Source organism: Simochromis diagramma, unplaced genomic scaffold (genome assembly GCF_900408965.1).
Source record: "Simochromis diagramma unplaced genomic scaffold, fSimDia1.1 OVJJ01000106.1, whole genome shotgun sequence".
Lineage (NCBI taxonomy): Eukaryota > Metazoa > Chordata > Actinopteri > Cichliformes > Cichlidae > Simochromis > Simochromis diagramma.
The window spans coordinates 284863-310251 of NW_024387121.1; the positions used below are offsets into that span (position 1 = coordinate 284863).

General features: G+C 41.0%; 2 protein-coding genes across 3 annotated transcripts in view; one reads left to right on the top strand and one right to left on the bottom strand.

Annotated features, from left to right (window-relative positions):
- Window positions 1–25389, top strand: part of LOC120743359 (olfactomedin-4-like) — a 57013-nt gene that overhangs the window by 14864 nt on the left and 16760 nt on the right. Inside the window, exons 5-7 of one of the 2 annotated variants that reach the window (XM_040046988.1) lie at window positions 7087–7314; window positions 7739–7907; window positions 7987–8627. The exons of the other annotated variant lie outside the window; for it this stretch is intronic. Coding sequence (XP_039902922.1) covers window positions 7087–7314; window positions 7739–7907; window positions 7987–8422 — 833 coding nt within the window. The 3' untranslated portion in view covers window positions 8423–8627. Of the gene's footprint in view, window positions 1–7086; window positions 7315–7738; window positions 7908–7986; window positions 8628–25389 lie in introns of those variants that run through there. 2 annotated transcript variants of the gene reach the window in all.
- On the bottom strand, window positions 10428–17175 carry LOC120743357 (olfactomedin-like). The gene is made up of 5 exons (XM_040046984.1): window positions 16979–17175; window positions 16705–16863; window positions 15894–16106; window positions 15625–15757; window positions 10428–12438 (listed from the first exon to the last, which is right to left on the bottom strand). Exons 1-5 carry the CDS (start codon window positions 17015–17017, stop codon window positions 11576–11578), a joined length of 1407 nt encoding a protein of 468 aa, XP_039902918.1. The 5' UTR covers window positions 17018–17175; the 3' UTR covers window positions 10428–11575.

Genomic DNA, 25389 nt, shown 5'->3' on the forward strand with positions numbered 1-25389 from the left:
AGTACTGAATATTATGTCACTTATTAATGCGCAAATATTTTTTTAATGAAGAACATGAAACCATTATTGTTGGCCACATGTCGGGAAAGTTGACATTAGCGATGTTTGTACTTTCAGAATTAACTTGGTTTTAAAGCCTTTACTTTAATAAATATATATATAGTCGACCTTAATCTTACAGAGATTGTGATGATTTTGTGGATAATTAAAGTCAGTCATATATCCACAAACACAACAAGCTGAAAGTCAGTGATGCTGCTCGGTTCGCAGTCATGAATATCACGGCACAAGCAGGATTCACTGCACTGTTAACGTTAGCTATGTTATCCACAGGTTTCTGTAAGAGCGTACGTAGGCTGCCATGACAGACCACTACTTCCGTTGTCCGGTTTTATACTTCCGGTTACTCAAAGCGAGACCCCGCGTTCAGTCGTTGCTAACAACAAAATCAGTTACTTTGTGCGGTAATAAGTGGCTTTACCTGTTCGAAGATGAGCTCGGGTTCAACGTGTGCTGTCGTCGGCTGCCACAATAATTCAAGAAAACTGAAAAACGCATTAGAAACATTTTGCCTTGAGCATCAACAACTTAGAAAGGCCTGTCCGTGCCCACCGCCCTACGCACTGCATTCTATGCCGCGGAAGGAGGATCGGAAACTAGCGTGGCTGGCAGCTTTAAGACTCAAACACCCTCCAAAGAGAGTTTATGTTTGCTCCTTTCATTTCATCGATAAAAAGCCCACAGAGCTACACCCCGACCCGGAGCTTTATCTGGGCTATGACCGACCCCCACCGAAGAAAAGAAGAAAGCTCACTCGGACCACTTTGAGTGTGACAGCTTCCAGTAATACGAACAAAAACACAGAATCTGTACCCGGTAAGTGAAAGTGTAAATGTGGTTTGCCACCGTTTCGCATTTTAAACACGCAATTCTTTAATTTTACTAAATAATAGCCTATGGTGAATGGCGTTCGTATCAGCACTAGCTGGTTATTAGCAGCAAAGTCTCAATTTTAACGAAAGTTTATAATAATAATAATAATGCCAAAAGATTAGCTCCAAGGGCTGTAAAGGTCTTAGGTTTGTGTTTATAAAGAACATGTTTTTTCAAGTCGAGAAAACTCAAGTAAAAACGTTAAAGGCAACCTTTGCAAAATACCAACAGTTGTGACTTTTTTTAGAATGTAAAATAAAATCTAATCACAGTAATTGAATAAAATTGTGACAAATTTTTAGGGGACTTAGGAACATTTTATGTTGACATTTATGATTTTGCATTTGTGTGAAAAAATGTAGAATGAGAAATTTCACTCAAAAATGTAATAAGCTAAGTGACACTTTAGTTTAGTTTAGTTTAGTTGCCCATGCTAAGTGTTTCGCTTGATTAATACTCTGGCTCGGCTCTACAGCTGCTTTAAGAAAAATAAAGTCGCCTTGTTTGTTGAGCAGTACTTGATCAATTTTGTTGCTGTGCAGGTAATTATACGCCTCGCTGCTCTTGTAATTACGTAATTCCTCGCCATCAACGCCTTCGGAAAATACAAGGTAATTAATAATGTCGATGTAGCTAACATCGGGCCATAGTTTCATGTCATCTACCCACTCTGTGAGAAGTGACGGGTGAGGCACTGCAACTGAACTGTCCTCGCTGCTTTTTAAAACATCTCTACTGTGTATCCACCTTCGATGTGTTGCCATTTACTCCAGGTAAAAGAAACTGCAGTGAGAGAAATCTTTATCAACAGTGAAGGTGTAACCCCGCAACTGTCAACAACAGCGCAAGCGGAAGTAAAAAACCGGCTTCCGCTATGAATCGGGGTAATGGCGCGAAATCAGAAATACTGTGGATATTGCTGCCTCTGTTCGGTGGTGTCGAGCCAAACGGACTTTAACGTGTGTTTGAACGAGCTGACGGTTCACTCGTTAAGCTGAAAGAAAGATGCTTTAATCACAGCAGTCACACATGTGTCCACTGTACCATCTGGAACTCTTCTTGTTTTGTAATAACACAAACACTAAATCCTCCTTCTTTTGTGCTGTTGTGTAGCAGTGTATACACCTGAGACTTTAACCTGTCTGTCTGTCCTGCACTCACTCTCTGTTTCTTTCTCTCTGATTGTGGAATAAAAGTATGAACATGTGTTTATAAGTTACACTTGTGTTTGAATCCTGCAGCTTATCACACATTTGATTTCCATGTGTGACAACTGCAAGTGTCCAGAATGAGGACAGACTGAGGGACCCACTGCTGCACATCATCTGTGAGGCTTTGCATCCCTGATGATCCACCAGGACAAACTCAACAGTGTGTGAGGAAGAGGAGGAGGAAGAGCCAGCAGCAGCTGACAGATGGAGAGAATAGACAGACTGTTCCCTGTTTGTGAAGGACTGCTAGAAAAGTTTAACATAACTGTCTGTCCTGAATCAGTCTTATTAGGTAATGTTCAAATAATTTTATCCTCCCAGTGTTTTCAGTGTGGGAGAAAGTACTCAGGGCCTTCAAGTTACACACTATGAAAGGCAGCAACAAGTGTAATATTCAGAAACCTAAAGTATGTAACAGCAGCAGAATGGAGCTAAAAATAAATGTTTGTTCCACTTCTATGAAGCTTTGAGTATTTTGGATTAGTAGCACTGCTGTGTTTGTTGCATCATATTGCTGTAATTGTTTATATACTTTATATATTCTGAGGTAAGTTGATCTATAGTGTTACATCTTATTCTATAAGGATGTTATGTGTTTGTAGACTTTCTGCCCAGTTTGACCCATTTAGCAGAAGCCAGCCTGTTTAAGGCTCTGATATCTATTCTGTATGACTTAAAGCAGTTATGACATGGTCTGATTTTCTCACCCAATAAAGGAATATTTCATATATCAGTCTACTCTTCATTCTATCAGAAACAGTTATCACAGCTTGTACGTTTTCTTTTTATAAATATATGTAAGCAATGAGCCAAATTTAGTAATGGCAACATACTGAAGGAACAACATTTGTCTCTTATATATGATACACCTATATATACACTGTCAAAGATACTTGTCTTTGAGTGAAGATTTAAGGTGATAAGACATAACTGCAACTTGAATCTGTACTGCTCAGTATTTGACACAGAGTTCATGTTCACTGCTGTAATAGCTAATAATGATTAATATAATAACTATAATATTGGCCATATTATATTTACATTACCAAAGTGATATGACTTTAGTCTCATGAACAACATTAGCTAATTCTTATTTACTAACTAATCTTAAATAACTGTTCAGTACAGAAATGAAGCCCAAAAATCATGTTTTACAGTCCTGTGGTCTCAGCCTCAGATACTTATCAAATCACACAAAGCTCATGTAGAAACAAACAAACAAATGAACAAAATATATTCTCCCTCATTTCTGTCAAACCAAGTTGTATGACACGTTTCCAGCGGTTAGTATCATGGTTGCTAGGCAACCTGGGAAGCGCGACAGAGACTAGACCGTCTCATACAGACAAACTTGCCGTTTATTTTGCAAATAGAGCTCAACACTGCCCCTAGCGTCCTGGAGCACTTCCGTTGTGTTTTTGAATTTGCATGTGTTTTTGAGTTTGTACGTGTTTTTGAGTTTGCAAGTGTTTTGGAGTTTGTACGTGTTTTGGAGTTTGCATGTGTTTTTGAGTTTGCAAGTGTTTTGGATTTTGCAAGTGTTTTGGAGTTTGTACGTGTTTTGGAGTTTGCATGTGCTTTTTAGTTTGCAAGTGTTTTTTAGTTTGCAAGTGTTTTGGAATTTGCATGTGTTTTGGAGTTTGCAAGTGTTTTGGAGTTTGTACGTGTTTTGGAGTTTGCATGTGTTTTTGAGTTTGTACGTGTTTTGGATTTTGCAAGTGTTTTGGAGTTTGTACGTGTTTTGGAGTTTGCATGTGTTTTTGAGTTTGCAAGTGTTTTGGATTTTGCAAGTGTTTTGGAGTTTGTACGTGTTTTGGAGTTTGCACGTGTTTTTTAGTTTGCAAGTGTTTTTTAGTTTGCAAGTGTTTTGGATTTTGCAAGCGTTTTGGAGTTTGTACGTGTTTTGGAGTTTGCATGTGTTTTTGAGTTTGCAAGTGTTTTGGATTTTGCAAGTGTTTTGGAGTTTGTACGTGTTTTGGAGTTTGCATGTGTTTTTGAGTTTGCAAGTGTTTTGGATTTTGCAAGTGTTTTGGAGTTTGTACGTGTTTTGGAGTTTGCATGTGTTTTTTAGTTTGCAAGTGTTTTTTAGTTTGCAAGTGTTTTGGATTTTGCAAGTGTTTTGGAGTTTGTACGTGTTTTGGAGTTTGCATGTGTTTTTTAGTTTGCAAGTGTTTTTTAGTTTGCATGTGTTTTGGAATTTGCATGTGTTTTGGATTTTGCAAGTGTTTTGGAGTTTGTACGTGCTTTGTCTCTAGGGGCCACCGTACGAAGCTGCACAAGACACCCACAAACGTATTTCACTACAACGTAGCGCCAAAAATATGACAGCTGCTGTAACATAAGACTGACATCCAGCTAACCAGAGCTAAAAAGATATTTAAAGAAAACATACCGTTTCCTCAGGTTACACGAGTTGAGTTGTTTCACGCTGAAAAGTTGGTTTGTTTTGGCTCTCACTGAAGACACCGACACTGAAAACATGGCTGTTCTTTTGTTCTGCTTTTAAGCAAAACATTCTTTGTATACGAGGCCAAGGGTGTTCATCCTCTTCAGCTCTAGCGTAGACTCTGCCATGTTTTCATGTTTCTTCTTTCCGTGTGTCTGCTACTTTGAAACGCTTGGGCCGCTCTGCCCGCCACAGTTTCAAACTGGTCATGTGACTGCATGGCCACATCTCATTGGTAAAAACTCCCCTGGCAGCATGTTATCTAATGTGTTAAACTAATTTTTATTTTTGTTTTAAAGTAACGAGTCGAATTGTGCAAATGTAGCGGAGTAAAAGTACAGTTTCTTCTTCACAAATGTACTCAAGTAAAAGTAAAAAGTATCGTGCAAAAAAGGTACTTTAAAAGTACATTTTTTTCAAAAAGGTACTCAAGTAAATGTAACGGAGTAAATGTAACTCGTTACTACCCACCTCTGGAGAGTACCCAGCCTCTGGTACAGCTATGTAGACGACACCTGCGTCAAACTCAAAAGACAAGAAGTGGAATCCTTTACTGCGCACATTAACGCCGTGGACAAAAACATCAAGTTCACCAGGGAAGACATAAAGGATAACTCTTTGCCTTTCCTGGACTGCGCTGTGCACATTGAAGAGAATGGCAACCTCAACATTGAAGTTTACCAGAAGCTCACACACACGGACCAGTACCTCCTCTTTGACTCCCATCACCCTCTGCAACACAAACTTGGGGTAATCAGGACCCTACACCATCGGGCAGAACATGTTCCCTCTAAGCCTGAAGGGAAAAAGAAAGAACACACACATGTAAAGGAAGCACTTAAAACATGCGGTTATCCTAATTGGGCGTTTATAAAGTCAGCAAAGAGGCACAGGAAAGAAGATCAGACACCAGCGAGGGAGGATAACAAGGACAGACGCAACAACATTGTCATCCCATATGTAGCCGGTGTATCAGAGAAACTCAGGAGAGTTTTCTCCAAGCATGACATCCCGGTGCATTTCAGACCCAGCAACACGCTCAGACAGAAACTGGTTCACCTGAAAGACAAAACTCCTAAACAAAAACTTAACAATGTGGTGTTTGCTGTACAGTGCAGCGAGGAATACCCAGAGCTCTACATCGGAGAGACCAAACAGCCACTTCACAAGCTCATGGCACAACATAGAAGAGCCACCTCCACGGGACAAGACGCAGCAGTTCATCTGCATCTTAAGTACAAAGGTCACTCTTTCGAGGATGCAAACGTTCACATTTTGGACAGAGAGTACAGATGGTTTGAAAGAGGAGTGAAAGAAGCCATTTACGTCCACTGTGAGCGACCATCTTTGAACAGAGGCGGTGGTTTACGACACCAACTGTCTGCCATCTATAATCCAGTTTTGAGATCCCTTCCCAGACGCCTTAACGCCCACTCACATCCTGGGCCATCTGACCTCAGGAAATCACATGATAAGGTGGGGCCAGGTTTCACAATGAGCTCACCCGAAACCCTGGCTGATTGTGACCCACACCTGCTTTCACACCTTGGCTCATGTGATTAGGTAGAGGATCATCAGGGGGTCCTTTTGTCCCTCTTTGGGGGGAAACTCCCACTGGGTTTAAATCTGGGACTCTCCACCATTTGACCCTTAGAACTGAAGAAGCTTCTCGGATGAGAGGTGAAACGTCTTCAAGCAACTCAAAGAAGTCCAGACGCTTTTCTTTCCAAGCTCCTTAAACTTCTAAAGATGACAAAAATTAAGGACTCAGTTGAATAGAAAATACAAAATAGGTGAAGTTCTTAATAAGACCAAATCTTGATCTGTCATTGAGTCAGAAAAGCTGAAACAAATGTGAGAAAAAGTGCTCAGCTGCATGTGGTTTAAATTGTGGTGAGCATCCATTAATTATCCATTGCCTTTCACTAGAGTAATCAATCATCTCGATCGCCTGTGTCAGCTGATGAAAGAATCCAATCAGTGCATTGAAATTGGATTCAAATAGCAACAAGGAATCACTTGCACTGATAAACATGGCTATCAATAAGCTTTAAAATTAGGTAAATACAACCTCAAATAAAAATATGTGAAGTAAAAGGCTAGGTCCCAACCTCAACCGAACTTAGATGCTTGGCTGGGTCCTTGAGAGAGCTTTGCAACATTGCAAAGAAGAAGTCGACAAGATGAAAGAAACACATAATGTCATACAGAAAATCATTAATTCAAGTTATTTGTTCAAAAGGTAGTTACACAAGCTATCATGAATTGAACCGAATTCATTTAATAAATAATATAATAATAACAATTATTACTTTAAAGTAGTTGCAGTAAAAGAAAGTTCAATCGTTATATGATGAATAAACCCCAGCATGCATTGATAAAAGAATTTCTAGTTTGCCATACAAATAAATTTAAAAGGCCTGTTATAATATGCATTTCCTCCATAAAAGTAGCCTCACGGAGAACAGCTAATACACACTATACATTTCCCCTCAGGTACCTGTGCACACAGCCGGCTTGTTAATGTTACTGAGCCAAAGGTCTACACAAAAGGAGAATATCCTGGCTCGTATGCTTACGGAGCCTGGGGTCGTGATCCCAGACCAGAGAAAGGCAAAGAGAGCTGGTATTGGCTGGTGATGTTGACATTGAGTAACGTACATGCCAACTATGTTCGTCTTTACAGCAGTCTAAGTTCTCTCATCATTGGAGTGAGCGTCCCAGGTAAGGAACTGCTCGCTTCTCTTTGTTTATTCCCCTACGAAATGTAAAAAACCCTTACTGTTTATACTGGGATCACACTGAAGTTGGTAAATTAGTAGTTTATTGAATCATTTGAATTTCCAAGAAAGAAAGAAATTAACCTGGAGGTTTGTTGTACTTTGGGTTACTGAAGGTGTTTGGAAAGGACCGTGTACAGTGAGTTTGTTAGGTAACTACAATACCTAACTGTACCTAAAATCGAGTTATGCAGACCACAATAAAAGTGACTTTACTCTTTAATATTATAAGAGAACACTGACATTTTCCTTACTTAAAGTGGAATAAAGTAAAGTGCACGATTGTTTTAATTACTGATACATTTTTGTGAAGCAAATTATAGTTTTAAACTACTAACATACGTTTATTCCTCCTTTTTCTTCTTCAGGTAACGTCCAGATCCACTCCTCAAACCCAACTACCAACACCATCCAGGGTCCAAATAATGTTCTGTATGGAGGGGCTTTGTACTACAACTGTTACAACCAAGATTATGTTTGTCGATTTAATCTCACCACTAAAAGTGTCACAACCTTACAACTACCAAAAGGCACCAGGTTTGTTACTCAACTTTGAAAATGTTAGTTTGAAGAATAACTATGACAGAAAGTTTCACTGCTATCCTCTGTTAACCAGGTACAACTCAAAAGGTAACTTCTGCCATCTTGAGGAATGCTACCCATACACTGACCTGGACCTGGCAACAGATGAGTCTGGTGTCTGGGTGGTCTACACCACCACTCAGGACTTTGGCAACTTGGTTCTCTCCAAGCTAGAGGAGGGTGAAACACCAACACTTAGGCGTACCTGGCGCACTTCAGTCTACAAACGGGCAGTGACCAACACCTTCATGGCGTGTGGCGTTCTCTATGCAACACGTTACATTAACAGGGAGGTCGAGGAGATCTTTTACTCATTCAACACCGTGACGGGACAGGAGAAGTTCAACATTGGCATCTTCATGAACAAAATGTCTCCCAACATTCAAAGCCTAAATTACAGCCCTGTGGACCAGATGCTGCATGCTTACTGTGACTCCAACATGGTTTCCTACAAGGTGTTGTTTGGGTAAATTGATGTTGTTGTTTCATTTCTGCAAAATTGATTGATTTCTATAAAAGTCTGAATTCAAAACAGTTTTTCCTCAAGATGTTTCATGTTTAATGCATCACATTTCATAAACAATGTATTTCTCCATTAAGCTAATTCAACCAGTGTAAATAAAAGGTTCATCTTTGCCTTGTACTCTCTTTATTTAATAAAATCAATAATTTCCAGTGTAGTGGTTTTAATGTTCAGAGTCAGTCTAACTATGTTATTATATCTTTTTTTATGTAAACATACAAATGTCATATTCTCATAAAAGTCACAAGATTGTTGTTTTGACATTTGTGGAGAAATCCTTGCAGTGACATTAGCGTAGCAGTTATCTAAATAAGTAAATTAAATTCAAACAGATTGTCAACTCGTTAGTTGTTGTACCAGTGTATTACTCTAAGTACTGGCTCTTTCCATGCGTGACATAAAAATCCTCTTTTTTCTGAATGCAGAAAACTAATCTATGATTAAGTTTACAGACAATTTTTTTTGAAATGGCCACATGAATAAAAACATTCCTACTTTCTAATGGTATCTACCATTTACATTGTTTATGGAGATATTTGTGAAATATTCTCCAGCATTTACACTGACTAACCTTAACATTGTGTAACATTTAAAAATTATCCTTCAAGTATCTGATATTACACATTTTATAGTTCATAATTCAAGCGCAGACCACCAAGGTGCAATGGCCTACACTCAACTGATACGCTGTTGTGTTTATATTGTAAAGTAAAAACCCTATAATAATATAAAAAAAAACCCAGAGAAAACCCAACAATCATATCACTCCAATGAGCAAGTGATTTGACGACAGTGGAAAGGAAAAACTCCTTTTTAACAGGAAGGAACCTCCAGCAGAACCAGGACAGGAGAGGGACGTCCATGTGCAGCAATGAAAGCAGATATGGAAGATAAAGTCCAAAGTGGTCCCAATGGTATAGGGCAATGTATTTTGATTTCCACCAGTGATTCGATTCAATTTTGACACAGTCAATATTCACGGAAATATTATAATTCTGATCATTTATCTACAGGAAAGGGCAGAGCAGGCTGTACCTACTGGGGAGACTCAGGTCTTTTGGAGTGAAGGGCCCACTCCTGAAGACCTATGACTCTGTGGTGGCCTCAGCCATCTTTTACTGTGAGGTCTGCCGAGGCGGCAGCATCTCTGCTGGGGACAGGAAGAGACTGAACAGGCTGATCCGGAGAGCCAGCTCTGTTCTAGGATGTCCTCTGGACCCAGTGGCGGTGGTGAGTGACAGGAGAATGGTGGCTAAGCTGTCGTCCCTGTCGGACAACATTTCCCACCCCATTCAAGAGACTCTGACAGCATTGAGCAGCTCCTTCAGTGGCAGGCTGCGGCACCCAGGCTGGGATGGAGAGATTTCGCAGGACTTTCCTCCCAACTTAATGTCAGACTCTACAACATGGTCTCTGAAGATGGCCACACACGTGCAGACAGACACACACACATCCCATACACAACTGTAACTGTCTCCCTGATGTGCAGTATTACCAAGTGCAATTCTTTCCTACCATAACAGAGCATTTTATTCTATTTTGTACAGTATTTCATTCTAATTCATCTTATCATATTCCATTGTGTTTATCTTAATTTTTACTGCTCTTAAATTTGTACTTTCTGCCGTGACCCAAATATTTCCCATTTGTGGGACTAATAAAGGCTTATCTTATCTTATCTTATCTTATCTTATCTTATCAGTACAAATCCATTATTTTATATCTATGTATATCTATATATAAAAATAAATCTAACACTTGTGAGACCTTAGAGGTCACATCTTGTAACTGGAAGGTTGCCGGTTCGATCCCCAGCTCTATCTGTCCTGGTCGTTGTGTCCTTGGGCAAGACGCTTCACCTACCGCCTACTGGTGTTGGCCAGAGGGGCCTGAGTGTCTAGAAAAGTGCTATATAAATGCAATCCAAGAATAAAACACAAACAAATATGAAGGAGATTTTTCTGGCTGGCTTTTTATAGCAGATAAACACCTTAAAAATATTTTGCAGTACATCAAAAACTGAAGAAAACCATGAATCAGCATATAAACATTACCTAATGCTGAAGTGAAGCAGAGCAAAGTTAAGGAGGTTTTATTAGCGACTACAGCTAAACGTTTTATAATTTGGCATAATTATTAAAGTTTAATTTTTTTTGGTACTGAACAGCAGAAATTGGCCCTTCTTTTCGGAAGTCTGTTTTGGAGAAAAAAGTAGCGGGCAGCAGCACTTTACACAACGGTAGACTGGTGCGTAATAAGCAAGTGAATAATGCAAAAAACAGAAATTTTAGTACATTCAGAGAGAGAAAGCTGTGCATGAAGTGTGATTTTCTCATGGTGGAAGCAAAACAGCAAAAGGAAGATGGAATTCATGACAATCTTTTTCAAATGTGAAGCGTAGTCTTGATCTTCTTTTGCTGTTGGTTCAGTGAATTTTGGTTGGAGAGTGATGAAACCTGCAGCTTCAGAATCTGTGAGATGTTGCCTTTCAGCACCCAGTGGCATGTCCCCGTTGGGTGAATGGGGGGGATGCATGCTTTGCGTTTACATCTTTTTGCAAAATCCGTTTACATCATTAGCTGTTTGATGATTGAAACAGTTTTGTGAGCTTTAACCTCAGACTCTGCCGTTTCTAGCAAAATACATTTACATTTAAAAATCGATTTGGGGTATCAATATCACATTATTCAAACTAAAATCAATTTCTATGAGAAAATCTATTTTTTAAACCTACCCCTACAGTGTTAGTAGTAATGTTAGAAGCTGTAAACCCAAAATAGTTAAAATCTTGATGTTTTTGTTACTGAAGACTTTATTATGGTTCTAACCGATGTTTGCATTCAGTTTTACCAAATGACATTATTAGTATAAGAACAGTTTTTACAGCATACATGACATATCTGTGGTATTTGTAGCTAACATCACTGTTGCATAAAATAGTCCTTAAACTGCACTTTTTAAATCATTGCTTTTTTTTCTTGCAGCATGCATGCAGCATACATGATATATCTTCAGCATTTGCAACATCTGCTAAGATTGCTGTTGCACAGAAAAAGCCATTGCCTTTTTTGGGGGGGCTTGGTCATGTGACAATAACTAGCTACAAAGCTTCAGATCTGAAGTGGGCCTGGTAGGCCAGCAAGTATCCATCGTTGTACATGTAGATCTGCTTGTTGGTGGGATTGTAGCTCAGACTAGCCACTGCTTTAGCTACCTTCTCCAGTGGTATTGCTAGTGAGTTGTCTTCTTTGCCTGTGGCTGTGTCGAAGGCGTAGAACACCTCCTCCCGGTACTCATTAACGTAACGAGTTGCGTACATCACACCGCACACCATGAAGGCGTTGCTCGTTGCCTTCTTGAACAGCCTCGTTTCCCACGTCTGTGTCACGTTGAGACTCTTCACCTCGCTGTCCCAAACTAAGCGGCTGATCACGAGGTTACCATGGTTACCTATAGTGGCATAGAGAGCCCACAGTCCTGTTTCATCTGCCTCTACATCAACATCACTATTGAGCCGGCAATCGTAGTAACAATAGGGGAACTTGTTGTTGAAACCCACACCGATGCCTGGAAGAGTCACCCGTTTGACCTCGTTGGTCTCCAGGTCATACCGGCAAATGTCTGCAGAGCGGTAGCAGTGATAATACAGAGCCTCGCCATACAGGACGGCGTTCGGACCTTCATTTGTGCTGGGATGACTGTAAGATGAAGCAAAGGTAAATTCTCTGTGGTTTGTTGAGGCCATGAGGTCTTCATAGGTTTGGTAAAGGCGCACAGTGTTGCCCCAGATGTGGCTGCTGAGCAGAGGTTGAACCCAGTAACTGTTCTTCTGCCCCTCGCTCTCTTTCTGGGCTTGTTTTCCCCACGAACCAGAGATATAGCTCTTACCATGAGGACTGACTTTAGCTGTGATAGGGTCACTGATGTTGGTGATCAGACCTCTGACGCAGTGCTTGTCCTGAACTGGAAAGATAGAAAGATCAGAAGGTTTTTGAAGCAGATGATGATATAGATACAGTCAATCGTTGTCATTTATCATCGTTACTTATCATCCCCTTAAGGTGTATCCTTGCTTTGAAAAGGGGAAGCTTTTTATTTCTAGACTGGGATGGCTCTGTACTGGGTCTGACAGAGGGCTGGGTCGGTGACCCAGCATTTTGAGTTATTTTGTATTTTTGCTTATTCATGAATAATATAAAGTTCTCGGGTTATTATTAGTTGGTATTAGTTGAAGTTGAGTCTAGTTTATTAGACTCGTTATCCATGTCCATGTCTCCTTGCTTATAAGCCTTTTTCTGTTTAAAATGTGTAATCTCCTTGTCTGTGTAGGTTCCCCTTGTGTCTTTGTCCTCTGACCCCCCCACCCGTTCCCTCTCTCTGTCTCTCCGTGTCAAGCTTGCGTGTCTCAGTTTATGTCTCTCCATGTTCCCTGTTTTATTTTGAAAGTCTTTTGTTTCTATGTTCAGCGTGTTTAGTTTTGCTTCCCCTGTGATGTCATGTTCATTTGTGCCAGCTGCGTTTCCTCAGGTGTTTCCACTTCCCTCTTTACCCTTCTATGTATTTAAGTCCTCTGTCTTCCTCTGTTCAGTTTCGGGTCATTTGTTTGTCTGTCTTAAGTCACAAAATTGTTTTCAAGCTTCGGTTCAGGTTATCCACACGTCTCAGGATCCATGGACTGTTTCTGTTGTTTTAGCAGCCATGGAGGCGATCCTCGAGAGGGAGCCGCAGCTGACTCAGTTTACAGCGATTGTGGAGGCTCGAGAGCGGGTCCTCTCCATAGACGAGGAGTACCAAGCCCAAGCCTTGCTCAGCCCTTCCTGAATGCCTCTTCTGCTCAGCGTTCTCCACCACTGTCACGGTCCTGGGTCAGTGACCCAGTGTTTTGAGTTTCTTGTGCCTCTGAGTTTTCTGTATTATGTTCTTAGTTCTCTTTGTTGTCCCAGCTTATTCTTTAGTGTAGTGTCTTAGTTTGGTTTTCTTGTATTCTGTTTAGTTCTCTGAGTATTTAGTAGCTGCCCTCTGTGTTTCTTAGTCGCTCTGTCTCCCCTAGTCTAGTTTGCATCTGTGCTAATTCCTGTTTTACTTTGAAGGTCTGTGTCTCATGTGAGTGTATCCTACTTTGCTCCCTCGTCTCGTCAGTTCTGATTTCTCCCAGCTGTGCTCTCCTTCTGTGTCTCATTCCCCTCGTTACTTCCCATTGTATTTAAACCCTGTGTTTCTCTGAGTCAGTGTCGCGTCATCCCTCTTGCTGTGTGGATCGCCCTGTGAGTTTTAGTTCATTGTTTCCCAGTTTAGCTTAGTTTACTTTGTATGCTCGTTTTTCTGCGACCAGCAAATAAAGCTGTGATTTTGAGTTCATCCCCTGAGTCTGAGTCCTGCACTTTGAGTCCTCATCTCCTGCCTGCCACACAGCGTTTCATGACAACCACAGCCTCGGGGCCCCGAGGAGTTTTGGGTTGGCTCGCTGAGGCTCTTTTCCAGGCCTGAGTCACCTTTATCCACCTCTCTGCCATGGATAAGCCGCTCATCCTCACAGTCTCGGTCAGACCTCTCATCTCCTGCCTCATTTCTGGCGAGGATGTGGTCAGATGATGAGTCAGTCACTGCAGCTATCCAGGCTTCACCTGTTGTCTTTGCAGCTACCGCTTTCAAGGGGAAGCGGCGGTGATGCTACAGATGATCAGGGCCTCAAGCTGAGTCACAGACATCCCTTGAGTGGTGAGTCACGGGGATTTCTTGCCACCAGCTTTCTCAATATCCGAGGGGGCTGATATAGAAATATTACCCATGAACACTGTAAATTCTGAGTTAGCATCATGCGCGGATGTTCCTTGCAAGTCGAATAGTGAAGAGACTATGTTTCCAGTTTTCTTGCCTGTGGATTCACGGATTAAAAATGAAGTACTGTCATGAGGTTTTGGGAGCATCCAGTATGAGGGGGGAGATTTGTGATCACTTACTGGTAACATCTCAGAATTCAATAAGAAGACATGTTGTGTTACGCAGACTGGTTATGGTTCTGATGTATTTTGTGCTTCCAAGTCTGTGAACTCTGGTGTCCAGTGCTGATTTAAATGCTTCACTAGAATGTGAAATGCCTGAACCTGTAATGAGTTTTTAAAACTATTCCTTCCATAACCACTAGCTCACTTTCTGGGAACTCTGTTACTATAGACAATGTAGAGACTGGATTTTCAGGTCTAACGCCAGCTAGAACTGTTTGTTGTGAGACAGGTTGCTGTGAGACCAAACTAGACTCCTGTGGGTCTGAAATATGGGCCGGGTCGGATCCAGAGGCTGAGTCGAAGGACTCAGTGTGCTCTGGGTCCCCAGAAGTACTTGTTTCTACTCCCACTTGGGGGCTCAGCAGAGGTTGCCCAGGTCCGCTGTGCCAGCTGGAGGGTCAGACAGGGCTAGCCAGCAACTTCATGGTTGAGCTGGGGGTACATGAGAGTCCAGCCTCCAACTTTATGCTCCAGCTGGGGGTTCAGGAGACCCTAGCCAGCAGCTTCTTGTGCCAGCTGTATGCTCAGCCGAGCATATATGGTCCAGCCACGATTCAGCCAGAGGTTGACGCCTCATCTAGTCTCATCTCAAAGTAGCCTGGTCTCGCCTGTCAATGCCCTGCGCGGCCTGCCAGTCCACAGCCACCTTCCAAGCCCCAAACAGCGCATCAGGCGCCTGCCAAGCCAGCCCGTCCATGGAAATCAACCAAGCCACCCAAGGGCCCTCACTCACGTTCACCCTAAGCCATAGCCTAAACTGGGGGTATGGAACTCCAGGCCTCAAGTGCCGGTGTCCTGCAGGTTTTAGATGTGTCCTTGTTCCAACACAGCTGAGTCAAATGGCTAAATTACCTCCTCAACATGTCTTGAAATCCTCCAGAGGCCTGGTAATTAACTAATCGTTTGATTCAGGTGTGTTGACCCAGAGTTTGAACTGTAACCCTGATACTAAAATCACATTTTGCACCTCAAAAATGCCTTTAAACCCAAACAGGCATTCTGTCCCCATAAGTGACTGTTGGTCCTCACAAATATAGTAGCATGCCAATTTTCTGTCCTCACAAAGATATCTAAACATGTACACACACACACACACACACACACACACACACACACACACACATACACACACACACACACATACCTCTGAAGTCTTTGGGGATTGACTTGCAGGTCTCCACATTATTCTTTAGGTAGCGCAGTTTCTCCTTCACAGTCTTCATGTTAAGCGTGTCTATTGTTTGCATCTTGTTTACATGTTTATGCAGTCTATCAGCCTATCAGAAATGGATATAATATTATTCTATTGATAATTCTGTTACATCACAACAGGTCACATGTGACCTGACATAGTATAACATCAACTTATTTCTTTCTGTTGTATTTCGCTGCCATTTGCTATTTTAGCTCTACCTCTTTGGAGAGTTTCTGTGTCTCGGAGTTGTTAAGCTGGCTGTGGACCACATCGATGTCCACCTGTAACTGGCTGAGCTCCTGGCCCAGCTGGCGCAGGGACAGTTCTGTATACAGGCCCCTGAAATGCAGGTAGTTGTAGGGTTCCAGCCGAGCAGTAAAGTTGGAAAACTGATCCTGGATCAGTGGAAGACGTTGGCTGGAGAACGTCAGCTGCAAGAAATGCAGACAAAAAAAATCCTTTGTTCAAAGACATGCCTTTTTTTTTCCCTATACAAGCTATGTAAAAAAATAAACCCAAATTTTAAAAGTTAATATTTTGAGGGGAAAGAAAAAGTGGTTACCCTACATTATAAAATACTGTACATATTTTCTATTATAGATAGATATCCATCTGTTGAAAGATAAGAGATCATGGACCTCAGCTGTGTAGTCTCATATTATTAAGAATAACAACAATAATTTTAAACATTTGAATCCCCAACTGATAAGATATATGTAAGAAAGGCCAGTGAAGCCAAGCTTTTTATTTTATTTTCAAAGACAAGTCTTTTGCAAGCAGCATATAAAATAATATATGAATGTTATGAAAAAAAACTTTGATACAGTGTTTATCTTTAAATAATGAAATATCAATTGATTGATTATACCCATACTTAGTATTCATTATGATAATAATAATTAATGAATTATTAAATAATGTTTTCTTGATTATTGATTCATTTTTACTTGTATTTTAGTTGTTTAATAGTACAACGTTAGTTCCTGAGAGTTTACTTCAGTACAATAAAGCATATAGATGAGTTCTTACCTCTTCTTGTAGGTTATTCAGAGATCCTTCACAGGTGTGAACTTCCTCCAACACGTACTTAAACTTCTGAGCAGGAAACACCCACATGGTGGAGTTTAGCTGGCACACACATGCATTTGCCTTCTTGTAGCCCGACACTCGCTGACTCTGGCTGTCAGCCTGATTTTGCAAATAGGAGCACAAATTCTTAAAGTCTATTTACATGGTAAACAAACAACAAAAAATACTACATATAATACTTTTTTTAAATTTATCGACTAGAAGTGTGACTTACTGTGGATGACAGCAGCAGCAATAGAAGCAGCTGCAGCATTTTTAGAGAAACTGAGACTGGACCAACACAGACACACAGTCTTCTTCTGTTTTCTTTAGAAAAACTCACTCACAACAAACACAGAATTTGCCGGTTTGCTTCCTGTCACTGATGAGTTGCTCCACAGCCTTAAAACCACTTGGACAAATGACACAACTAAGAACATCAAACTGGCGTTTTGTATGACCCCGCCCACTTTCTTTATGCATTATTAGTTTACTGGCTCTCATTTCCCCTTTTCAGTCTTCCTTAGACGATTATTTCGTTTTTTTCATTCAACTGTTGATTTTTCATTCATTTATTTATTTTTAACTATATAATAAAAGTGGAATGAACTGCCCACTGATTTTAAAGCTAAATTCATGTTTAAAACAACAAATCCAGTAGAAATTAAGTTTTCATCATATGTTAGTATGAAAATCTAATTTTGAAACGCTACTTAAAAAAGACACTCAAAAATAATACATACCTTTGCACAGAAACGGCCCTAACCAATCTGGCGCCCTAGGCAAGATTTTAGGTGGCGCCCCCCTACATCAGCAGTGTAGTGTAATGTTGTAACAAATAATATTTCTATTAAATAAGCTTTACTTTGCATTTTAATTAACGTGGGATTATTTTTTGTATTTAGAAATAATAGTACCAACTTTTTGTTTTTTTTTCAACATTTGTGGCACTGGCGTGGCGCCCCCTGATGGACGGCGCCCTTAGCATTTGCCTATACGGCCTATGCCACGGGCCGGCCCTGCCTTTGCAGGTTGTAGTCGTTAGCTTTTTTTTTTTTATAGTGAACATTTTTATGATTAATGAAAAAAGTTAAACTTTAAAAAGTGGGCATTTACAGTGATGTATTACTATGATATAATGCCATGCTTGTTCAGAAATCCAGCTGTTAATTCCATTGCATTAACAGCTGATGTAGTCTACAGTATAGAGTAAAGCTCAGGGAAGCACAGGCTTCTCTGTGTAATGAGGCTACAACCTGTATTGAGTCAACATCTCTGTGCTGAAGAGGATACTAATGGGATTAAAGAATCCCATTAATAAATTAAACTGGAACTGAAGCCTGGAATTGCCAAAATTGCAAACAACCATGAGCTGCTAATCTTAATTCTCAATTATTTTTGCTTATTTTTTTAAATTTATTTTACATAAAAAAAACCCTGACAAACTATGATTTCTGCTACATCTACTTTCACCTTGCTTACTACTGCAGTTTAACCTATTAAGGTCAGTGACAATCCGATCAGTATATTTTTATTTATTATTATTATTATTATTATGTTTTATGTTTTATGTTTTATTCTTTAATCTCATTATATATTCACAACCAGGGAGAGGGTATACAATACAATATTATAACACTTTCAGTTTCTTCAAAAAGAAAAAAAAGGTCACTATTCTCTGAAAATATAGTATATGACTTAGTAATCATATTGGTTTTTGGGCTCATCAACAATGATGGAAGACCTCATAGGGTTAATAACAATCTTTTCAGAATATTACAAAATATACTATCATTTAATTAATTTGATGAAAGACTGCAGTGTTAAGACATGCAATCAATTAAGAGCACCTGATATTTCTAAGGTAAGCTTTTTCAGTTCTCACACTACAGTTAACTTTTTAACATCCAGTTGACTGCCATTGGCCCACTTATTTTTACAGGTATAGTTTTGGAATTTTGCTGATTTCGAATGCCCAAATGGGAACACTTATGTCATAGTCGCTGCGTATATGACACTTCACATAAAAAATAGGAACTTCTACTTTCTAAAAATGTGCTTCATGTTGGTAAAACTATATATTTGCCAAAAATGTATATTTGGAAACTTGGCAGATTTAGGGAAGTTAAAAGAGCTTAGAATGCAAAATGAATCATCGGTGGTGAGACATGGTGTGCATAACAAAACCACAGAATAAAAAAAAGAATTAAAAAAATAAAATATCAGTCTGACTCAAAGTGGACACTTTCAGTTCCTGAAATTTCACCATTCCAGGCTCTGCAACCACAACATCCTTGTAAAGCTTCAAAATAGTGTACATATTAGTCATTTATATGGGTTACTATTGGAATATCCATCTCTGAAACATGACCAGCAGATTGTAGCAGACTATAGCTTGTTATCACAATAGGTTAAGACTGTTACTGCTGGACAAAAATTAATAAAGACACATGTAAGACATGTATTTATCAACATAATTAAAAATAATAATAATTTTGGTATAGACCAGGGGTGTCAAACTCATTTTAGTTCAGGGGCCTGTAAAAAAGACAAACAATTCTTTGATCTTCAGGCTGAAGGAAGAACAACGGTGTTTAATGCTCAGTCAATAATCACTGTAATCAATACAATTCTCTTTGTTCCATACAAACACTTTGAGCAATACAAATGTCCAGGAGATATACACGGGAGGGGGTCCGACAGATCTCGAAGTGTCTGACCATTTCACACATTCTTATAGCTTCCCATCCACCCCCAAAGTCATAAAACCTAAACATTCATATTCTTTCTCTCCCTCTCAGTGAGCTTCAGTTACGACCTTGGTTTCCTGTGCAGTATAGTTTTGTTCTCCCTAATGACAGAAATAAGGCCACGATTCTACACAGACAGCATTTCTTATAAATCAGCAGTATAATGCATCATAAAACACTATAATGATTCCGCAATCTTTAATCAGAGGTATAATGTGACATAAAACAGCTTAATGATTTTACAACATAGACATCAACAACCTTTGTCTCTCAAAACTAGATGCCTGCTAACCCCCTCTCTATCTCCTGCCTCCCAATCTCGTGACCTTGCAGCCCACTTCTTTGCACAATATGTTCTCCTTGCTCTGGCTTACCAACTCCTTATCCTACTAACGGCAACTTAATGTCGCCTCTGCTTCTCACATACTCTTCTGACCTATTCTCCCATCTATGTGTGTGTGCTCTATCTGTGAATGTTTAGTAGCTTGACCTGCGACCTACTTAAATGAATAATGAATATAAGTGTTTACTATGGTTAATGCAACTAAATCTAAATACTACGATAATCTATTCTTACAGGGCACGTGGAGAAAAATCTATTCCCAAGTGGGCCCGACTGGTAAAATCATGGTATATATAGCTTGAAAACAACTTCAGATTGATTTCTTTGTTTTAATGCGATCAACATAAAAAATAAAGCTGGAGCCTGAGGACAGTATTTTCATCACAGAAGTATATCTCAGATCACAGAGCTATATCAGCATGTCTCATGCACCACTTAAAGTGGGGTTGCATAGTTTGACTCCTGATATCTGGCATCTTTTAGCTTTCACCAGCTCATCAATATCAGGCGTCACATCCGGAGCAGCAGCCAACTTGTGATGTGATTCAAGTGCTTGTGCGTGAGCCTTGAGCACAGTTTTGTTTTATTTATGTTCATTACAGAGAAAACTTGCTCACAAACATATGTGGTTCTGAACATGCAAGGGCTGTCAAGTTGGGGTAACTTGGCAAGAGATTCTGATAAAATGTGTTCAAGCTAGCTGCGGCAAATGTGCCCTTCAAATCCGGGTCACACTGCAAGTCTATTATTTCAAGGTGGATGCTGACAGGCAGATCAGAGGGATTCAAGGTGGATGGCGAGCAAAACACTTTGAAGTCTTTCTCCAGTTCACCAAAAATCTGAAATCATAGCTCAAATTCTCGTAACAATTCTGCTATTTTATCTTTGAACCGCTTCATGTGTGCCTCACGTTGGATCGCGCACACATTTTGGCTGATTGATGGGATGTGGGGTGTTCCCCATAAGAGGTGCTAGGATGGTAGCCGGTGTATCAGAAAAACTCAGGAGAGTCTTCTCCAAGCATGACATCCCAGTGTACTTCAGACACAGCAACACACACAGACAAAAACTGGTCCATCCCAAAGAAAAGACTCCTAAACACAAAATTAACAATGTGTATTCTGTACAGTGTAGTGAGGAATGCCCAGACCTCTACATTGGAGAGACCAAACAGCCACTTCATAAACGTATTGCACAACATAGAAGAGCCACCTCCATGGTACATGACTCGGCAGTCAATCTGCATCTAAAGGATAAAGGTCACTCTTTCGAGTATGCCAATGTTCACATTTTGGACAGAGAGGACAGATGGTTTTAAAGAGGAGTAAAAGAAGCCATTTATGTCCACTGTGAGCAACCATCTTTGAACAGAGGCGGTGGTTTACGACACCAACTGTCTGCCATCTATAATCCAGTTTTGAGATCCCCTCCCAGATGCCTTAACACCCACTCACATCCTGGGCCATCTGACCTCAGGAAATCACATGATAGGGTGGGGCCAGGTTTCACAATGAGCTCACCTGAAACCTTGGCTGATTGTGACCCACACCCGTTTTCACACCTTGGGTCATGTGATTAGGTAGAGGATCATCAGGGGGTCCTTTGTCCCTCTCGGTGGGTTACTCCCACTAGGTTTAAATCTGGGACTCTCCACCATTTGACCCTTAGAATTGAAGAAGCTTCTTGGACGAGAGGTGAAACGTCTTCAAGCAACTTAAAGAAGTCCAGACGCTTTTCTTTCCATTCTTCTTATTCTTACAATATTTAGTGTCTTGAGGCAGTTATTGTGATTTGATGCTGTATAAACTGAATTGAACTGAATGTAGCCTTGGTTAAAATCACACATTATTGGAGTGGTTTTGTTTAGGAAACTCTGTCTGGAACCAAGAACAAAAAGTCTTGTTTAAGTAAAAAAAAAAAGGCAAATTTTTAGTTTGTGTTTTTGCTTATTCTTGTTTTTTTCAATTGTCGTTTAGCAATCAGGTGACAAAGAAATAATTACAGTGATTGTTTACTGTGGGAGTTACGTTCTAAAAATAACCTGCGATAGGTGAAATCCACAAAGTAGCCAACTTTATTTTTTACAATTATTATTCACTATCAGGGACCACTTCCTTGGTATCGATGGGTGATGAGGGATGAGGAAGTATGAATAGTGCTGCAGTTTGGGGAAGGCCTTGAAGGGGACTGGCAACGGCTTTCGGGCCAGGCAGAACCCCATGTACCAACGAGAAATAAAGGGAGGAAAGGAAGAGAGGAGAGGACAAGAGTCCCTCTTCGCTGTTGCTGGCCCACCTGCAGCTGATTACCTGACCAGCCGTTGGTAATCATTCCTCCCGGCTAGAAAGGTGTATTTAACCTGGACTCAAAGGAGCTTGCAAAGAAAAGTGTCTGGACTTCTTTAAGTTGCTTGAAGACGTTTCACCTCTCATCCGAGAAGCTTCTTCAGTTCTAAGGGTCAAATGGTGGAGAGTCCCACATATAAACCCAGTGGGAGTATCCCCCCACAGAGGGACAAAAGGACCCCCTGATGATCCTCTAATCGCCTGAGCCAAGGTGTGAAACTGGGCGTGGGTCCCAATCAGCCAGAGTTTTGGGTGTGTTCATTGTGAAACCTGGCCCCACCTTATCATGCGAATTCCTGAGGTCAGATGGCCCAGGATGTGAGTGGGCGTTAAGGCGTCTGGGAAGGGATCTCAAAACTGGATTATAGATGGCAGACAGTTGGTGTCGTAAACCCCCGCCTCTGTTCAAAGATGGTCACTCACAGTGGACATAGATGGCTTCTTTCACTCCTCTTTCAAACCATCTGTCCTCTCTGTCCAAAATGTGAACATTGGCATCCTCGAAAGAGTGTCCTTTATCCTTAAGATGCAGATGGACTGCTGAGTCTTGTCCTGTGGAGGTGGCTCTTCTGTGTTGTGCCATGCGCTTGTGAAATGGCTGTTTGGTATCTCCAATGTAGAGCTCTGGGTATTCCTTGCTGCACTGTACAGCACGCACCACATTGTTAAGTTTGTGTTTTGGCGTTTTGTCTTTCGGGTGAACCAGTTTCTGTCTGAGCGTGTTGCTGGGTCTGAAATACACTGGGATGTCATGCTTGGAGAAAACTCTCCTGAGTTTCTCTGATACACCGGCTACATAGGGGATGACAATGTTGTTGCGTCTGTCTAACCTGGACTCGCGGCGACAGTCGACGTGGGATTATTACTCCGAACTGGTATAGTCCGTGCGAGCAGTGTGAGCTTGTTATTCAGCTAGCGTGTGGCTAACGGTGGATTTTCTTTCTTCCTCCAGGAGGGGCGAGCGGAGAAGCGAGTTGGGGAGCACACACACTAAGGGAGTAACAACACGGAACGCACTGGGAGCAAGGGACGAGCACGATTGGAAAATTGCACTTTTGAGTGAATTGTTGGACTTGCCTGTCTGTTTCACTGTAAATAAACGCACTGTGTTTCTGTGAAAAAGAACCGCGCCTGGGTCCCTCTTTTCTGTGACACTCAGACCATCACACTATCATTACCATATTTTACTGATGACAAGATGTTCCTCTTCTGAAATGCTGGGTTAGTTTTACGCCAGAGGTATTGGGACATACGCCTTCCACAACTTTCAGTTTTTGTCTCGTCAGTCCACAGAGTATTCTCCCAAAAGTCTTGAGGATCAACAAGATGTTTTCAGGAAAAACTGAGATGAGCCTTTCTGTTCCTTTTGCCTAGCAGTGATGTTTATCTTGGAATTCTGCATGCCATATTTGTTACTTTTTCAGACTGGCCATGTAGGTTTGGATTTTTTTCTCCTTAATAGTAAACACCTTTATTAGAAACTGCATTTTGTTTTCACTTGTGTTATCTTTGTCTAATGTTTACATTTGTTTGATGATCTGAAATATTAAGTGTGGCAACCATACAAAAAAATAGGAAATCAGAAAGCTGATTTTTTCACACCACTGTAGCTATTCGACCACCCTTGTCTTTCACTTTGCTGTTGTGGAATTTTGGCCTAATCTTCTTTGAAGAATTGCTTTCATTAAGGCACATTGGATTTGATTGATAAGCACAAGGGTGGGTCTTATCACCAACGGTGATGAGACGGCTTACAGGGAGGAGGTCAGCGCCCTGACCCACTGGTGTCAAGACAACCATCTCACCCTCAACGTCGCAAAGACAAAGGAGTTGATAGTGGACTTCCGGAGGTGCAGAGAAGTACACACCCCCATCACCATCAACGGCGCTGCTGTGGAGAGAGTGAGCAGCTTCCGGTTCCTTGGAGTACATCTGGCTGAGGATCTTACGTGGTCAGTACACACAAACAAAACAGTGAAGAAGGCGCAGCAGCGCCTCTTCTTTCTCAGGAGACTGAAAAGATTCGGCATGAGCCCCCGCATCCTCAGGACCTTCTATCACTGTGCCATTGAGAGCATCCTCACTGGATGCATCACCACCTGGTATGGCAACAGCACCGCCTACAACTGCAAAGCTCTCCAGCGAGTAGTGCAGTGCTCTGAACGGATAATTGGAGGTGAGCTTCCCTCCCTCCAAGACATCTACAGGAAGCGGTGCCTGAGGAAAGCGGGGAGGATCATCAAGGACTCCAGTCACCCCAGCCATAAACTGTTCAGACTGCTTCCATCAGGAAGGAGGTTCTGCAGCATCCGGTCCCGTACCAGCAGACTGAGAGACAGCTTCTTCCACCAGGCCATCAGACTGCTGAACACGTCATAGACACCTCAGCTTCACTACTGGAACTTCAACATTATGCACTCCACACTGTATATAAATGCCACTTGTTTTGCACATATTCAACTCTGTATATTTCATATATTTTATTATTATTATTATTATTATTATTATTATTGTTTTTTTTTTTTTTACTATTTAATTTGTAAAAATGTGTATACACACACACACACACACACACGAAAATATTTAGTATACACATCCAGAAATGCATACACTATTATATATTGTACATATATTTATTAGTTTCAGGTCGGCCATTCTTGTATTTTGCTCGTTTGTGTTGTTGTGTTTGCACATCTCTGTTGCTTGTGGGGCTCGCACACAAGAATTTCACTCGCATGTGCTGTGCCAATGTGCCTGCACATGTGATGTGACAATAAAAGTGATTTGATTTGATTTGATTTGACAAGGTAGACAGAGGAAGGGGTCGACCACACCAGGCAGGACCCCAGGTGCAGGCTGTTGCCCCTGAGACAGTCCAGCACATAACAGTGGGGTGCAAGATGCTAGCCGGCAGGGCATACATGGAATACCATAACCAAGCAGGCGGCATAGTATTCAGAAACATCTGTGCTGAATGTGGCCTGAAAGTCCCAAGGTCAAAATGGGACAAGCCCCTATGGTGGTTATTACTGACTGAGGTAAGATCCTGAGGGGCTTCCAGAGACAGACGGACAAACTGGTGGTGGCTAACCAACCAGACATAGTAGTGGTGGACAAGCAGAGGAAGACGGTTGTAGTAATGATAGATGTAGCTTTACTGAGTGATAGCAACATCAGGAAGATGGAACACAGTTCTTGTTCTGTGTCT

Coding starts and splice junctions, on each gene's coding strand:
- LOC120743357 (XM_040046984.1), bottom strand. CDS start 17,017: ATGCTGCAGCTGCTTCTATTGCTGCTGCTGTCATCCACA. Junction 16,864..16,978: donor TGCTGCTGCTGTCATCCACA/GTAAGTCACACT, acceptor TTGCAAAATCAG/GCTGACAGCCAGAGTCAGCG. Junction 12,439..15,624: donor AATCCCCAAAGACTTCAGAG/GTATGTGTGTGT, acceptor CTATCTTTCCAG/TTCAGGACAAGCACTGCGTC.